At 39.5% G+C, this 18,387-nt stretch overlaps 2 protein-coding genes across 10 annotated transcripts in view; one reads left to right on the forward strand and one right to left on the reverse strand.

Moving 5' to 3' along the window:
* Positions 1-1,283, reverse strand: part of CUNH16orf71 (chromosome unknown C16orf71 homolog) — a 35,632-nt gene extending 34,349 nt beyond the window's left edge. For all 4 annotated transcript variants that reach the window (XM_027839366.1, XM_027839367.1, XM_027839365.1 and 1 more), the window contains exon 1: positions 965-1,283. The gene's annotated coding sequence lies outside the window, so the exon portion shown is untranslated. The remainder of the gene's footprint in view (positions 1-964) is intronic.
* Positions 1,284-1,421: 138 nt separating this feature from the next.
* Positions 1,422-18,387, forward strand: part of ANKS3 (ankyrin repeat and sterile alpha motif domain containing 3) — a 46,849-nt gene continuing 29,883 nt past the window's right edge. For 2 of the 6 annotated variants that reach the window (XM_027839361.1, XM_027839356.1), the window contains exons 1-4: positions 1,542-1,749; positions 6,321-6,492; positions 12,647-12,845; positions 13,022-13,143. In XM_027839361.1, coding sequence (XP_027695162.1) covers positions 6,323-6,492; positions 12,647-12,845; positions 13,022-13,143 — 491 coding nt within the window. In that variant the 5' untranslated portion in view covers positions 1,542-1,749; positions 6,321-6,322. The other 4 variants (XM_027839360.1, XM_027839358.1, XM_027839357.1 and 1 more) reach the window with 4 other exon arrangements.

Consider the following 18,387-nt stretch of genomic DNA (forward strand, 5'->3'; position numbering starts at 1 on the left):
TTTCATAGAATCATAACAATGGAAAGGTGCCAGAGAGACCACCTGGTTCAGGTCCCTGCGTTCAGACTCAAAAAGATTACAGTAATATAGTATGCAAACCAATCAAAAATTGTTTACAACAGTCTTATCTTGAGTTGTAGAAATAAAAATATCTCTATCTCTCTCTATATTAAGAGAGTTCCAAAAGTCTTAGTGCAATTTTAAGTTGCTTTGGCTATTAAAACGATATTTAAGCTTTAAACTGCAATGACTTTGGAGACCCTCTGTATAATTTGTGATATCATTGGTGTAAGGAACTCCTGGTGTGGAAACTCCTCCTATCAATGCAGTAATAATAGAAACAATAATTTAATGAATGTGTACATTTACGTACCACTCTTTACTTTCTTACGGCATTTTTATTTATGTAATCTCACTTTAAAAACAACCCTGTGAGACATTCTCTAACCTAATTTATTATTTAACAGAAAAGAAAACTAGGCATTGAGAGATCAAACGTGCTGGCAGCTGGGCCGCCTGGTCTTGGTCCAGCAATTAGCACAGTTCCGCACGAGCAATAATAAATGTCACTGAATGAATGGCAGTGACTTAGGCACAGCCCTGCGGAGTTCTAGTTGCGGAGCTAGGCTAGATCGGAGGTCTGACAAAGCAAAATTAGCATAGACTAATCGATTATTTTTGAGTCTACGGTTGAGGAGGAGTGTTTGGAAGGAGGTGAGGAGACAAAATTATACCCTTTTCCCGGCTTACTTCAACTCATTGCCACGTGAGCCACTAAGCCTGCTGTTACCATGGCAACGAGACGCTAACCTCCTTCCCAAGCTGTTCATTCTTCTTTTACGTTTCGGTGAGCCGAAGGTCGCTTGCTCTTTCTTCATACCTTTCCAACCCTTCTCTTTCTACCTGTTCTCCTACGCGTGAGACACCGTTCCCTGCAGGTGAAACTGGGATCCCCTCAACTTACCTCGAGTTTCTTTTACTCGAACCTCTCACTGCGGTCCGGTCAGGGATATATAGCACAGACTATAATCTGAATAGGAACACGTCATCAAAGGCGCGTCCTTTCCCTCCGAGCCGAGGCTGCAGAATGAACTTTTTTTGTTCCTGCCAACTCCTTTTGTTTTTCTTCCGTTAGCTCCTTTTTTCCTCTTCATTCCATTCTCCTTCTAAAACCGTCAGGGTCCCTCCCACTCTCCAATCACAATTGGTCCACTTGGTCCCAGCCTAGTAGGCGGGGTTTAGCATTTTCTCACTTTTCATTGGTTGACGAACACGTCAAAGACCGAGATAGACATGCGTCTTTCGGACAGGTCCGAGGCTTGAAATTTCAGTCTCAAGGATCGGAGGAGGCGAAGGGGAAACTAAGACTCCCAGCGTCCCCTGCGTTCCTTCAATCACTTCCGGTGTGGGAGCCTGGGTGTGGGTTCCGGGCGTTGGGTCGGCTGTCTGAGCGTTGGGCTCTTTTTGAGGCGTGGAGCCGGCGACTTGTGCCTCTTCCTCGGGCCCGGGCGGAGCCGCCGATCGCCGAAGGCAAGGTTGGGGGCCCGCCCCGTGGATGTGTCAGGCTGGGAAGGGAGCGTCGGGGCATGTGGGCGTTAGGTGACCCGCGGGTCGATTTCCTCGTCGTTTCCTGAGTCCGCAGCGTGGGGGCCTTTTCGTCGCGGGCAGCTGGAGCCAAGGAAGGACCGTTGTCGTTGGATGCGGCCCCGGCCCGACGGAGGCCTCGAGGCTCATGAGTCCCCCGCGCAGGTACCACCTGGGGGCGGGGGCACCTGCCTGCCTGTCCCCACATCGGCCCCAGGGGCCTGCGTGCTGAGCCTGCTCGGCAGGAGGCGGGAATGAAGTGGAGCTGTCTTCCCCGCCCAGTGCTGGAAGGAACCTCTGGGATCAGTGGAGGCGGTGCGGCGGAGTGGACCCGAGATCAGACCCTGCCTCTTACACCTTCCAGCCGCGTGACCCTGAGCAAGTCCCTTGATCTCTCTGAGCCTCAGTTTCCTCATCTTTAGAATGGGGATAAAAATGATAGCCTTAAGGTTTGCAAAGCGCTTTAGGCAGGTTATGTCATTTTGTTCTCCAAAAAACGTGGGAGGTAATGCCGGCAATATCCTTATTTAACCGGTGAGGAAACTGACGCAGACAGAAGTTAAGTGACTTGCCCAGGGGCATACAGCTAAAGTGGATTGAAACTTCCTACTTTCTAGTCCAGCGAGGTATCCCCTTCACCACTTACTTAACTGCTACTAGCTGTTATTATGAGGATTTAATGAAATAGTATATGGAAAGTGTTTTGCAGCAAGGTGTCTGCCTCAATTTCCTCATATGCAAAATGGTGATGATAATAATAGCACTTACTTCCCAGGGTTCTTGAGGGTAAAATGGGATATTTGAAAGCTCTTTGCAAATCTTTAATTGCTATATAAATGCTAGCTAGCTATATTTTAATATATCATAGAACTATAAAGTATTAGATAAATGTCAGTTGCTCTTTTTAAATCCAGGAATTTTTAACCTTTTTAATGTCATGGACCCATTTGGCAGTCTGGTAAAACCTGTGGACTCCTTAGAATGATGTTTTTAAATGCATAAAATAAAATACATAAGATCACAAAACACCAATCTTGTTGAAATAAAGTTACCTAAATATTTTTCAGTGAATGAGCCCCAGGTTAAAAACTACTGGTTTATTCTAATAGCTTGTGAGACCCAGATAAAAGATGTGGCTTGCCCAAGGTCACTATTCCTTGCAGAGGGTCTCCTCAAACCTAGTACTTGTTTTAACTGTCCTTTTACCTTTCAGTATTTTATTCTGCTTCTATTTCAGAGTATTTCAGGAGACAGCAAAATCAAGCTTGTATTTTGGTACATTTGTTTCATTAAGTAGGCTATTGTAGCTTAGACATTTTTTGGTAGTATAAATTATAGTTATAATTATATGCTATTATATTATGATTTGTTGGACTAATATTTAAATCACCCTAAAATTTTATTATGTACTTTTATTTTTTTCTTCTTTTTTGTTTTTTTGTCACACCTTGTCTTTTCCACACCCTTTCCATACTGGTAGCTCAGGAGAGTGTCAGTTTCATAAACCTCATGATTCAACCAGTAAGCAAATGAGTTGATAGTAATATAGACAAGGTTTCCAGGATAAATAATTCTCGTAACAAAATACTTATTATCTGTCCATTACCAATACTGTTCAGCTCTTGGGAAAGTTTCATTATCAAATTGAACAGGCTGTTAAATTTTTTTTTTCTTCAGTCTGCCTCATTACCAGGCATTGTAGAGGTGAGGCTGCATAGTGCAATGGAATGAGATTTAGGGCCAGAGGACCTTGACTTCAGATCCCTGCTTTACTACTTTCTCTGTGATCTTGGAGATGCTACCTTGGAGAAGGCATCTCTTGGCCTTAGCTTCCTAATCTGTAAAATAAGAGAGTTGAACCAGATGTCTTCTAAAGTCCCTTAGGACTCTAGATCTGTGATCATCATGTCAGTTTAGTATATTTTGCTATTTCCTGCCTATCTAAAGCCTTATTTTGTAGTTCCTTTACTGGTTCTTCTTTTCTATGCCATTTAAGTATGTATAGATATTTCCCAGCGCTCTGTTCTCTGTCACTCACCTAACCTCTGTTTGCCTTAATCTATTGGAGAAGGAAAAGACAAACAAACAGTATCTTTTCAAAGAAGACCCCATGGTCTACTTTACAGGGGTGGGGAGCCTGCGACCTCAAGGCCGCATGTGGCCCTTTAGGTCCTCAAGTGTGGCCCTTTGAATAAATCCAAACTTCACAGATCAAATTCCTTTAATAAAAGAATTTGTTCTGTAAAACCTGGACTCAGTCAAAAGGCTGCATCCAAGGACCTAGCCTGGAGGCTGAGGGTTCCCCACCGCTGGACTCCACGAGGCCACCAGAAGTCAGATATGACTGAACATGCATGTAAAGTGCTTTGTGAATATTCCAGTGGTATATAAATGTCAGTTATGATTAAGCATAGATCCAATTTCAGTCTCTTATGCAACATAATCCAAACTGAACTCATCATCTCTTCATGTCTTAAATATCTTAACTCTCTTTCCACTTTCCTTATTTCTGCTGAAGGTATCTTGTCGTTCATCCTCCAAACCTCATCATGTTCTTTTGACTCTTCCCTCTACGTCATCTCTCACATCCAAGTAGGTGACAAGTCCCGTCCATTCGACCTCCACAGGACCTCTGTATTTGTTTTTTTGCTTACCTTGCTACCACTCCAGTTCATGTCCTTATAACCTTTTTGCCTGGCCTACTTGATTTTACCCTCCCCCTTCCTACTTTTATTTTCTTCTTTCTTTCTTTTTTTTGGGGGGGCTAGGCAAGAGGGTTAAGTGACTTGCCCAGGGTCAGACAGCTATTAAGTGTCAAGTGTCCGAGGTCCTCTTGACTTCAGGATCGGTGCTCTGTCCATTGCGCCACCTAGCTGCCCCTATTTTCTTCTTTCTGCAATCCATCTAGAGTTCCTAGCTTCAAATATAATCATCCTAATACATAGGTCTCGGGGCAGCTAGGTGGTGTAGTGGATAGAGCTCTGGTCTTGGAGTTAGGTTAAGTGATATGCCCAAAAGTCACACAGCTAGTAAACTGTCATTATTAGGATTTGAACTCAGGTTCTGGGTCTTCAAATCCAGCACTTTTTTCACTGCATCTTGTGGCCTCCTTAAGTGATTTTTCCATCTTCAGATTTTCCATAGCACTTTTTCTATACCTGTTCTTTGGTCTTACCACATTATTACATATGTGTAGCACAGTTTAGATCATAAGACCTGTGAAGATAGGAATTTTTTTTTTCATTTTTTTCAGTTTTGTATCTCCAGCATCTAACCCAGTGGTTTTTGTACATAGTAGATTCTTATTAAACGTTTGTTGAATTGAATATCCAACTGGGATCTGTTAGGCTAGTTGAATTAGGGTGTTTCCTTTTTGTGAATAGGAACTGTGGGCAATTTTGGCAAGTCACTTCATTTCTGTGGATCTCAGTGTCCTCCTTTGTGAAATGAACAGGTTGAACCAGATCATCTCTACCCTCTTTTTAGCTCAAAAGTTCTATGATTCCACAGTTCAGACAATGGAATAAAATGTGCTTTGTAGCCTAGTTAAAGGAGTTACAGGTTCACATCTATCCTAGGGATAGTCAAACCCAGTGACCCCCAAAATACAAGTTTTATCCAACCTTCATAGAATCACAAGTTATATTTTAGTTATAGAAGTCTTGAAGTTAACTAGTACAAGTCTTGGAGTGCTTAAAGAGTTGATAAGGCTCACTTGGGGCCTTTTGGAAATGTTAGTTTTGGATAACTAGCTATCCAAAGATAGTACTGTGGAGATCAGTTGACCAAGCACAAAATTGGCTAGAGTTTCCAACTCATGTCAGAAGGCTTTGTTTTTCAAAGCTTGCCTGTTTTAAAAAGCTAATCCTTCTAATTCGGCTATATAAATTCCCAGAGAGTGACTGGTAATTTGCAAGGATATATTATTTGATAATTTAATAAATTTCTATTTCCTAATATATTTGGACACTAAATACAGTGCTGAGTAATGTAGTTCATTTACTTCAAACACTAAGTAAATTCATTTTGAAATGTGATGGGCAGATGATCTTTCTCTGATTTTTGGAAAAGATTTTCTCCAAAGATACTGCATAGATATTTCCTTTAATGAGCTATCTAATTTGATTTATAGTTTTTGAAATTGATGAAATAAGGACAGAGATAGCACATACTTAGCTAAAAGAATTGTAGTTATGGTAGTTTCAAGTGTCTGTCTTTTCAGTATTGTATAATCCATTTTCTTCCATTGGAGTGATGGGATAACCCCCTGGGATTACAAAAGTTGTCTAGAACTGATGGGTGGGGAATCCTATCGAATAGATTATACTATCTGTGCTGACTAAACATAGTCGGCCTAGTTGCCAAGTATTTAAAATGAGAATTGGAGGGAAAATGAAATTCTGTATGTGGAAATTTTTTTTACAGCCAACTTTCTTGAATATATTGGCTCAGTACACAGATGTAACAGCCATGTGAAAGAAGATGGGTGAAGGGGATAATCAAATCACAGGATAATATATTATATTAAATATAATGATAATACTGTATAATATATTAAATACATCTTATCCTATGATTTTACTTATATATTACATACATACACATACAAGTAAATTAATAAAACAGTCTTATTCTTAGAACAGTGAATTTAAACTATTTTGAGAATTAGTATTTGGATATTAAAATCTACTCAGAATAGGAAAAAAGTGAATTTTATATGTTCTCTTTCACTGTAGAGATGTCTGAGCTTAGTGACGAAGCCAGTGAATCTGAGCTGCTCAACCGTAGTTTATCTATGTGGCACGGACCAGGTCATCTAGTTTGTCGAGAAGAATTGGATGTTCCCCTGGATATTCATACAGCTTCTTCAGTTGGGCAGTATGAAGTGGTGAAGGAATGTATTCAGCGGTAAGAGGTCACACTGGGAAATGTTAATTCTCTTAGATTTTTTTCTTACCACTCCATGTTTCTTCTTACTTTGCAAATTGTAGCTCATGTCAGGTGAATGAATGCGCACTTGCCTATGGGCAATAAATTACTTTTGCCAGATAAGTAGGAAGTAAGGTGGATTTAATTCCTAGTGATTGAGGATAGGAGGGGAAAACATGAATAAGACCTTTGGATTGATAAATGTTTTTTATTTTCAAGTATTCAAAATGTGTTTTATTTTCAAGACAGGGTAATTCTATAGTTTCTTTTTAAGACTTGCAAAAATTTTTAACCATTTCCCTCCCCACCAAAGTTCAAGGTAGAAATTGATCTTACTGTTATGGAACCATGGGGTTCAATTCAGTGTAAATAGAGATTGTGTGAGAAAATGTCAGTGCCAGCAATATGTTCCTCTCTGAAATATTAAATAGGGAATTTTGTATGTATTAAAATCCTTCCTGAGTTTCATAAGATTTAGAGTCTTGTAGACTAGTCTAGTCCTTTCATTTCACAGATCATAAAACTGAAGCCTGACAAGTGAAATGATTTGCCCATGGTGAACAGAGGAGCTAGACTTCAAATCAGAGTCCTCTGACTCCAAATCCAGAGCTCTCTTAACTGCAAAACTCAACCTCTTAATATATGTGACAGTTTTTTCACATGATATATTTAATTTCCTCTGTTTTTGCTTCACAATTCCAACCATAACTATGTAGGTGATTTTTCTGGTTTCTAAGCAAGTGAAGCAAAACCTTAAAAGAAGCAGCAAATTGCCTCTTGAAAAACAGCATTTAAAAAAATTATTAACTATTCAAGTAAATGTGTAATTTGTCAAAGGAAAATGAATTGGAGTCTTCTGAAGTTTTTTTTAAGAGATTTGTCCTTTATGAGGGCTAACCTTGTGTGTATGTGGCTTGCCCATCTGGTACGACTTGGGTTTGAATTTATTAGCTTTGTGGCCATGGGCATGTCACATCCTCTTTCTGAGCCTCAAATTTCTTAGTTATAAAATGATGCTAATAATACTTGTACTCCCTACCTGACAAGGATGTTTTGCTGAAAGAACTTTGTAGACCTTAAAACACCATAGAAATGTGAGTGTTTGGGATGAAAATTATGATTTGAAGGACTTTGGCAGAGCTCTTTGTTCAGAAGTATCTTCTGTGCTTTCCGCATTCCTACTTTTAGCGATCGATTCATTCAAGTTTTGAAGGACTTAATGCTAGTATCTTTCCTCTTAAAATTATTTCCAATTTGTCCTGTGTATATCTTGTTTGTATATAGTTGTTTGTATGTTGTATTCCCCATTAGATCCTGACTTGACTGTTGGTCTTTAACACTATCCTGTTAAAATACAAGGGGCAGCTAGGTGGTGCAGAGAGTAAAATGCTGGGCCTGGAGTCAGGAAGATTCATCTTTGTGAGTTCAGATCTGGCCTCAGACACCTACTAGTTATGTGACTCTGGGCAAGTCACTTACCCATGTTTGCCTTCGTTTCTTCATCTGTAAAATGAGCTGGAGAAGGAAATGGCAAACCACTGTAGTATCTTTGTCAAGAAAACCCCAAATGAAGTCATGAGGAATTGGATGTGACTGAACAACAACAACAAGTTAAAATATAAACACCCATGGGAAGGTTAATAGTATTACCTTAGATCTGATAGCTACAATTTCTAATAAACATTTGTGAAGTGTTTACTATGTGCCAGGAACTGTACTAAGTGCTGGGAATGTAACTAATAGAAAGAAATACAATCCCTACCCTCAAGGAACTTATAAACTAACAGGGGAGACAACACACAAAAGGAGGTAGGAAAGGGGAGGGAGGAACACCAGAAAATATCCAGAGTCTTATTCCATGGAGTTGAAATTAGGCAGGGCAGCAGATGCAAAGTGAAGAGACCTGAGACTCCAGTTTCTGCCCTCTATAAAGGAAGACTCCACCCTCCAGCCCTTTAGTCAGAGAGGAGAGGAGGCTGAGGGAGGTAGAATCAATCAAGGCTTGAGATAGCGAGCGGCATGGTGCTGAGTTAAGTTCAGGGAGTTCAAAGCAGTTGGAGCAGCAGATGCAAAGTGGAGCTGAGAACAAAGGCCTGCCAAAATGGACAAAGGGTAGGTTTCTGAAGGAGAAGCAGAGAAGAGATTGGAACTGAAAGGATGAGAAAATAAAGACAGACTTCACGTACTTCACAATTTTGCCTAGGCCAAGGCCTTCAAACTGTCATTTGCAACTGAAATTCTATTCAAGAAAGCATCTTTTTTTTTTTAACATTTTTAAAAAATTTTGAATTCCAAACTCTCTCCCTTTCTTCAGCTCCCCACCCATTGAGAAGGTGGGCAATATGCTACCAGTTATACATGTGAAATCCTGCAAAACAAATTTCTGTATTAGCTGTGTTGCTCCCCCCCAAAATAAAAAGGTAAGAAAAATTAAAAGTGAAATACAAAGTGAAAAAATATGCTTCGGTCTGCACCCAGAGTTCATCAGTTCTCTGGAGGTGGATGGCATTTTTTATCATGAATCTTCTATAATTGTAATAGATCACTGTGTTGATCAAAGTAGCTAAGTCTTTCACATTTGATCATCATTACAATATTGCTGTTACAGTTTACAGTGTTCTCCTGGTTCTGTTCATTTCACTTTGTGTCAGTTTGTATAAGTTTTCCTAGTATTTTTTGAAACCATCCCCCTTGTCATTTCTTAGAGCACAGTAGTATTCCATCACAATCATATACCCTAACTTATTCAGCCATTCCCCAACTGACAGGTATCCGCTCAATTCCAATTCTTTGCCACCACCAAAAGAGCTGCTATAAATATTTTTGTACATATATTTCCTTTCTCGTTTTCAGGAAAGCATCTTAATGTGATTGGTCTAACCATCAAATTCTGCTAAAGGCATAGCCAGTCTAGAAGGACCACAGATAAGGAGGGACTGCTTTGAAAATTACATGTTATAGGGGCAGCTAGGTGCCGCAGTGGATAGAGCACCAGCCTCGGATTCAGGAGGACTTGAGTTCAAATCCAGCCTCAGACACAACACTTATTAGCTGTGTGACTCTGGGCAAGTCAGTTAACCCCATTGCCTAGCCAAAACAAAAAACAAAACAAAAACAAAACAAAAAAAGAAAATTTCATGTCGAATTTTTTATATACTTAAAAAGAAAAGCTACTTATACATAATGGAGATTTTCAGTTTTATGTGAAATCATCTTTTTGTGTTTTACTGTGTACATGAAAATGCTCATTTTATCTGGTGTCAAGTCAACAACCATTTAATAGATGCCTTTTTTCTTTTTCTTTCTTTTTTTTTTTTTTTGGTGAGGCAATTGGGGTTAAGTGACTTGCCCAGAGTTATGTAGCTAGTGAGTGTTATGTGACTGAGGCCAGATTTGAACTCAGGTCCTCCTGACTCCAGCACCGGTGCTCTATCCACTGTGCCACCTAGCTGCCCCCAATAGGTGCCTTTTTTGTGTCACACTGGGACTACAAAGAAAGGCAAAAAGACAGTCCCTGCTTTCAAGGAGACCATAGTCTAATGGGGGAGGAATGCAGACATGCAAACTATTTACAGACAAGATATATCAAAGATAAACTGGAGATAAATCAACAAAAGGAAGTCACTAGCTTTGAGGCAGATTAGGAGAGTATGAAACTTGAAAGAAGCCAGGAGGCAGAAATTAGGAGAGAGAATTCTGAACATGGTGGACAGTCAATAAAAATGAAGGGAGCTGGGAAATGGAATGTCTTGTGTGAAGAGGTGTAATGAGGCCAGTGTTACTGGATTGTAGAGTACATGGGGGCGAGTAGTGTTAAGACTGGTAAGGTAGGAGGGGCCAAGTTATGACGGGTTTTGAAAGCCAAACAGAGGATTTTATATTTGATCCTGGACATGATAGAAAGCCACTGGAATTTATTGACTGGAGGGATGACATGATCAGACCTGCACTTTAGGAAGATTAATATGACAGCTGAGTTGAAGGATGGAATAGAGTAGGGAGAAACTTGGGGCAGGAGGACCAACCAGTGGGCTATTGCAATAGTCCATACAAGAGAAGATGAGGGCCTGCATCAGGGTGGTTGCAGTGTCAGAGAAGAGAAGGGAGAGATGTTATGAAGGTAACATTGACAAGACTTGGCAACAGATTGGCTTTGGTGGGGAGGGTTAGAGAGTGAGGGATTGAGGATGACGTGAGGATGTGAGTGTGGGAGACTGAACAAACAGTGGTGCTCTGGACAGTAATAGGGAAGTTCATAAGGAGTGGAGATTTTAGGGGGAAAGATAATGAGTTCAGTGTTGGATATGTTGCATTTAAGATGTCCTATGGGGCATTTGGTGTGAAATGTTCAGCAGATAATTGGTGATGTAAGTCTGGAGGTTAAGAGAGTGTTTAGGGCCAGATAAGTAAATTGGAGTACTGTCAGTAGAGCTGTATCTGTTAAATTCAGTATAAATTTTTTTTCCTAAGTACACAGAAGAGAGCAGAAAGAATTTCAAAAAGGGACACAGATAAGCAGGACAGTATTGGTACTATTATTTTAAATTTGTATACATATTTAAAAAGCAAGTTGTGTGTAACAGAGTCCCAGTTTCATACATAATACTCATTTTGTGGCCTTTATATATGTAAATGTTTGTTTATTGATAGATTGCTAGTTAATAATAAAAATAACTAAAAATAATTTTTAAAATTCTTAGCCAGTATCATTTGTCAGGCATTTTTAAGCATTCATTTTTTTATTTTGAATTCCAAATTTTCTTCCTTCCTATACTACTTCCCCCATCCATTGAGTAGGCAAGCAATATGATACCCAGTATGCATGTGAAGTCATGTAGAACATATTTCCATATTAGCCCATTTGTTAGGCATTTTAAATCTTACAGAATCAAGTAGAATTTGTAGCAATACAGAGGCTTTTTTTTTTAATCTTTGTGTTATAGATAATGAAACAGTTGCAGGTTAAGTGACTCATTCAGAATCATATAGATCTGAGGCTAAATCTGAACCCAGCTCTCTTCCAGCTGTAAATCTCTGATTCTGTGAATCCTGCATTCTTAGTATAAATCAAACTCGGTCATAACTTAAAAATCCTTTTAATATGTTTGTATTAGCCAATAGGCTAATGCTTTATTTTATATTTTACATTGATATTCATTAGTGACATTTGTCTGTAGTTTTCGTTTTCTTTTTCTTTTTCAACTTCCTAAAAGACTACTTTTCATCAGACTTCCTTTTATACCCTAAAGTCCAGAATAGCCTTTTCAGCCTTAACTTCTAGGCCAAAAAAAAATCTTTCTAGTTGGATCTTCCTCTCCCAAACCCCACACTTGTTGCCACAAAGGGCTGAAATTTAGAGACTGGTGACCAGAGGCACATCCTTTAAAATTTAAAATTTAACTTTTTTGCTTTATTTGCTGTTACTGACCAGAGTCCTAGTGCCACAAAAAACTGAGTCACAAAAAACAAAATGGTGAAAGGACTCAGAGAGGAAAAAATGTCTTGTTGATCTTTTACTGAATTGACTGAAGCTGGCCTGGAATGCTGGGGTAGGAATGGGGGTTTCCTGGGAGCAGGAAGGAGCAAACAGAAAAAGGAAGATGACAAATCAATGGGGACAGCTCATTTTCTTGCCCTTTTCTTGTTTTACCCTCCCTCTGAGAAGGACAGATGTTTTCTGATTCAGGAAAAAGGGTAGAGAGTAAGGGTTGACTTTAGCATTATGAAAGTTAAATACGTCATAGTGAAGATTCATTTTGTATACGAGTTGAACTAGATGGCTGCTGAGATCCCTTCCAACTCTCAAATTCTTTGATTCTATGAAAGAAGTCTTGACCATAGAGCAAAAGGCATGGGAAAATCTAAAGGTGAAATCATAAGTGAATTTGTGAACCGGATGTCGAGCGATGTGGTTTTAAAACAAATAGAAACCATTTTCTTGGCCGCCAACCCAAGGAAGTATCCAATGATGGTAAAAAAAATCATTGTTTAAAAAATTATAATTATTTTCAATATCACAGTTCTCTCCATGTCTTTTCTTTCCTGGCTTCTCGTTGTTTTGTTTTGTTTTTCTTAGTAAATGGTTAAGAGACCATTTTTGCTGGTACTATTTAGGGTTCCTTTGTTTGCTTAGGAGAGAGTTGGATTTAAATAAGAAGAACTGTGGTGGCTGGACCCCTCTTATGTATGCTTCCTATATTGGCCATGACACCATTGTGCACCTGCTGCTGGAGGCAGGAGTCAAGGTCAATGTTCCAACCCCTGAAGGCCAAACACCCTTGATGCTAGCATCCAGTTGTGGAAATGAGAGCATTGCCTACTTTCTTCTCCAGGTGAGCTAAGATGTGTATTCAGAACTCTTAATGAGATCTAGTGGGACTCTAGCCATTAGCACAGAATTGAAGCGTTCAGTGGATTGTTATATATATTCATTTCCAAATTATCTCATTATGAAGCACCATTGACCAACACCTATTGCAATAATGATCATTATTCCTTTTTTTTGAAGCAAGGTGCAGAGTTAGAAATGAAAGACATTCATGGCTGGACTGCCCTCTTCCACTGCACCAGTGCTGGGCACCAGCAGATGGTCAAGTTTCTTTTGGACAATGGAGCTAATGCCAACTTAAGGTAAAGTAAGATCAACAGAGAGTTCTTTATTTTTCTTTCAAAGTGTCGGTGACCATAAGAATTTCTTCTGTCTCTCTCAACCATAAGGAAAACAAATCGTTTTGGGGAATTCTATCCTTATATGCCAATAAAAGTTAAAATAGATGTTCCATAAAGAGTAACTTTCAGTTGTGTGAGTATTTATTGAGCACCTAGAAAAGGGCATGAAATGGGCATGTTGAGGGATACAAAAGAAACACCCAACATAGTTTTTGCCTTTAATTAGCTTATCATCATGTCTGGTTGACAAAACAAATTGAATGTAATCAAATGCTAAAATACGTTGTCCAGACAATACATTTTACTATGGATGGTTTTATAGATGGTCAAGAATGGGCAAGAGAACTGTTACATGGAACTGTCAGGGAAGGCTTCATGGAAAGTATAGGACTTAAGATGATGAGATTTTAAGGATGGGTAGAATTCATACTGAGAGGAAGAGGGAGGGCATTTCAGGTGAGTGTGTTGGAAGGGAAGACAATTTCCTCTACGCAGTAGGGAGCCAGTGAATATTTTTTTGAGAACAAGAGTGGTATGCTGAAGATTTTTTTTTTTCAAAGTTTATCTGTCAACTGTTAGCAGAATGGACTGGAGGGTGAGAAATTGGTGTCAGGAAAGACAGTTAATCTTTTTTAAACATAAAGCAGAAACTCAAGGATAAGACCAAATGCATCAATTGATGTTGATTTAAATATCTTTTTCACTTTATTTTAATGTGAGAGAATGTGAAAAAATTATTTTATGAAATACATATTATTGATATCTTTTGTTTTTACATCCTACGTTTTTCAGTGTATTCTTCTTCCTCCCCTTTCCTGAAAGCTCTTCATATAACAAAGAGTAAAAAAAGAGGGCAAAAACAAACAGTTCAACAAAATTAAACAATGCAGAAATAGTCTGACATTATTTGCATTGTTCCACATATCTTTGAGACCAAGCTTGGTCATTACAATTCTACAGCATTCAGGTTTGATTGTTTTATTGTTGTTTTTTCCATTTACATAATTATAGTCATTATGTTGTTTTCCTGGTTCTGCTTACTTCACTTCAAATCAATTCATAGAAGTCTTTTCCATGTTTCTCTGTATTTATTGTATTCTGTATTTTGTACAGAACAGTAATTCATTTCATTCACGTACCACAGCTTGTTTTGCCATTCTTCAATCTATGATATCTGCTTTGCTTCCACAAATTTGCTATTACAAAAAAAGTTCCTATAAGTATTTTGTTGTGTCTGAGGCTTTTCTTTTTATCTTTGACCTCTTTGGTATATGCCAAGCAGTGGAATCTCCTAGTCACTTTTTTTGAATAATTTGTCCTTATAGCCCCTGTCTTCTGAATGGTGAATTCTTCTCAGAGCAACCATTTTGAGGAAGGCCCCAGGCTAGCCATGCTTCATTCCTTTCCTGGCTCTGCTTCTGACTCTCCAGACTTCACCACCATGCCCCTTCTCCCCTTACACCCCTTACCTTGCTATTCAACTCCCTTTTATGTTTTGTCTTCATAGTAGAACATAAGCTCCCTGGAGAAAGGGTCTGTCTTTCTTTTTGCCCTTAGCGCAGTAGTTGGCACATAGTAAATGCTTAATAAATGCTTGTTAATTGAATTCACAGCTTCACCTATAGTTTATTACAGGGGTAGGGAACCTGTGGCCTTCTAGGTCCTTGGGTGCAGCCTTTTGACTGAGTCCAAGTTTTATAGAACAAATCCTTTTATTAAGGGGATTTGTTCTATGAAGTTTGGATTCAGTCAAAGGGCCACACTTGAGGACCTAGAGGGCCACATCTGGTCTCTAGGCTACAGGTTCCCCTGGTTTATACTATGCCTGACTTTCTATAAGCTTTATAACATTGGCTATTTACTTCTTTTGTCATCTTTGCCAAATTGCTGGGCGTGAGGCAAAACCTGAGAGTTGCTTCAATTTTCATTTCTCTTAATATTCATTATTTGGTGATTTCTACCTCCTCAGAATATTTTCACTGGCTATCCCTCATGTGTAGAATTCTCCCTGTCCTCATCTTTGCTTCCTGGCTTCCATAGTTTCAGCTAAAATCCTGCCTCCTACAAAAAACCTTTCCCAATGCTCCTTTAACATTTATATACATACATACATACATACACACACACACACACACACACACACATATCCCCCCATTACGTGTTAAAACAGTTTTTTACATTTTTTTAAAAAAGTTTTGAGTTCCAAATTCTGTCCCTCCCTCCTTCTTGTCCTCCATCGTTGACACATAAGCAATCAGATATAGGTTATACATGTGCAATCAAGTAAAACATTTCCATATTAGTCATTTTGTACAAGAAGACTCAAGTAAAAGAAAAAGAATGAAAGAAGGTGAAAAATTGCATGCTTCATCATTAGTCCTTTGTTTCCCAATTCTCCTTAATGCTAATGCCTTCTCTCTGTTAATTATCTCCAATTTGTCCTGTATATATCTTGTTTATACGTAGTTATTTGTATGGTCTCTCTTAACTTCATCTGCTTTTCTTGAAAGCAGATCTGTCTTTTTGCTTTCCTTCATATCCTCCTTAGGGGAGGGGGAGGAGAACAAGCATTTATTAAGTGCCTACGATGTGCCAGGCACTATGCTAAGCTTTTTAAAAATATTATCTTATTTGATCCTCACAACAACTTTGTGAGGTAAATACTTTTATTGTCTCCATTTTACAGTTGAGAAAACCAAGGGAAACAGAGGTTAAGTGACTTGCCCAGGGTCACACAGCTAATAAATGACTGAAGTTAGATTTGTACTCAGACTCTAGGCCTGACTTTCAATCCAGTGATCTATCCACTGTGCCACCTAGCTGTCTTTGAAGCTTAGCATAGTACGTGGTTCTTGATAGGTGCTTAATAAATATTTGTTGATTTTATGTCTTTCATATGGTTGTTAAAAGTTTGCAGCTTTTTTTCTTTTTTTCAGCCAAAAACAAGGCTTATTGAAGATTCGCTGTATTAGGTAGACTCTTAAGGAATCTGAGCATCTGTGGGCTATTGGCTAGATTATAAGAATCAGAGCTTCTTAATGGAGACAAGATGGACCTTATATACAGAAAGCCTGTGCGAGGGGTCTAGGAATGGCCACATAGTTTGGGGTGATGGGAGGAGGGGCCTAAGGAGATCTGGATGGGAGTGGCCAGTAAGCTGGGGTGAACAGAACTCCTGGGACCTGGACTATGGAGCCTAGCTAGTATTAAGGGTGAGAAATGACCAGGGGCCCTAGGGAGGAGGGGAGATTGGGTGTAGCCACAACGAAAGGCCAGTTGATGGGATTATAGCCTCAGGAGAATGCCAGAGATTTGGCCAAGTGGGAAAGTCGAGGGTTTTTCCTTTCTGGGCCCGGATCCCAACCCCATCATTCCCCCCTCAAACAAATGGGACCCAAATTCTTTTAGAGTAAGGGGCAAAGGTCTTATCTTCTGAAACTGCTTCCTGCTGGCAAGGGGCAAAGAGAGGTCCTTACTTTGACAGGGTCCCAAAGAGGAGGTTGACTGGAACCGAGCACAGGCTGCATTCAGGGAACGATGGGGGGACTTTGGCTGGTACTCGCTGTTTGCTACCAACTGTAGGTGAATGGCCTGTAGTCTGGAAGACACAAGTCTGACAGAAAAGACTGCAGGGCCCAGATATAAAGCAGGAACTAGATTTAGGGCCCAACTTTGAGAGGATAAAACATCCTTAGCTGTGTTTGGATTCAGATAATTCAGTTTTCCAACCATGCAGTATCAAATCCCATCATAGCCAGACTCAGGAATAGCCAGGTGGGTAACATTTCCTTTCAAAGGAACATAATGGGGAAACTGAACCAGGAGGATCCCATCTTAGACTGAGGCTAAAATTGTCCTCTCGGCTTTTCCCAATGCTGACTTCCCACCAGTATCACCTTCTCTGAGTAGCTTGTGGCATTTCTCTCAGATGGTGGATTATTGATTATCGATGGATTATGATCCATCAGACAACTCAAAATCCTATGAACTTTTACCTCAAACAGCAAGTTTTCTAATCACAGCTTAGGAAAAAACTTTTCCAGGATTTACATCTCAAACTTAAGTTTGTCCTGGTGTAAAAAGCCAATCATTAGAGATTTTTGTACACTTGCAAATTCTCAGCAAGCCATACATAACTCAAACAAACTTTTTGGCTAGTTTACACATTAAAACAATAACCAACAATAGCTAAATTATTTTAGTGATAACCAAATTATGAAAAGTTGCTTGACATAATTGATACAGAAAGTTCACCAATTTGAAACTTGAAACAAATTCATTACCAATCAGGTGACTTCAGTTTTGTTAAACGCACTTTCAAATTACTTTACACGGAGAATCAACTTCTCATCATTAGCAGTTAAAACTACAAATTTAAAAGAGCGTGCTGGGGCAGCTAGGTGGTGCAGTGGATAGAGCACCGGTCCTGAAGTCAAGAGTACCTGAGTTCAAATCCAGTCTCAGATCAAACACTTGACACTTACTAACTGTGTGACCCTGGGCAAGTCATTTAACCCCAATTGCCTGGAAAAAAAAAAAGCGTACTTACCCAAGTTTGGAGGATAGCTTCATTACCTTGAGCAGGATGTGCTGAACTTGGGTGATGCTTCCAGGCAAAGGTTGCCCTAGAGCCCAAGGCCATTGCCAGGGCAGCCCACGCTGGAGCTGCTGTGCCTCCCCCTGCCTTCCTTTCCCAGGTGGGGGAGGGTATAATCAAAGGTGAGGGGTAGAGGGTGAAACTCTCTTCTCCTATGAGAGAGGTTAACAGATACTCTCTTGACTCAAGGGAAGGGAGTGGGAGAAAGGAGTGGCCAGGGTGGTAAGGAGAAGTTCTAAACTCCTTAATGACCAATCACAAAACCTCCAGAATATGCCAAGATATTTTTAGCTGTTCTAACTTTCCCTGTAACCACCATGAAGGAGGATTCAGAGGTGCAGAGGGAAGGGAGTAAGTAAGCCTCAGGGAACCAAAAAGCAACTGCAGTTTTCCGTAACTCCCTAGCATCCCAGCAGTGTCTAGATTTTTAAAATCTCAGCCATGGCTAGATTTTAGGAATCTGAGCTTGCAGCTTTTCTTTTAAGAATGGTTCATATCCTCTGGCCAGTTATCTATCAGGGATTGACTTTTGGTCCTGTATTTCTTTTAGTTCCGTATGTATTTTTGATATCAGACCTTTATCAGAGATATTTTATTATGAATATTTT

Source organism: Vombatus ursinus, unplaced genomic scaffold (assembly GCF_900497805.2).
Source record: "Vombatus ursinus unplaced genomic scaffold, bare-nosed wombat genome assembly UNPS02014832.1, whole genome shotgun sequence".
Lineage (NCBI taxonomy): Eukaryota > Metazoa > Chordata > Mammalia > Diprotodontia > Vombatidae > Vombatus > Vombatus ursinus.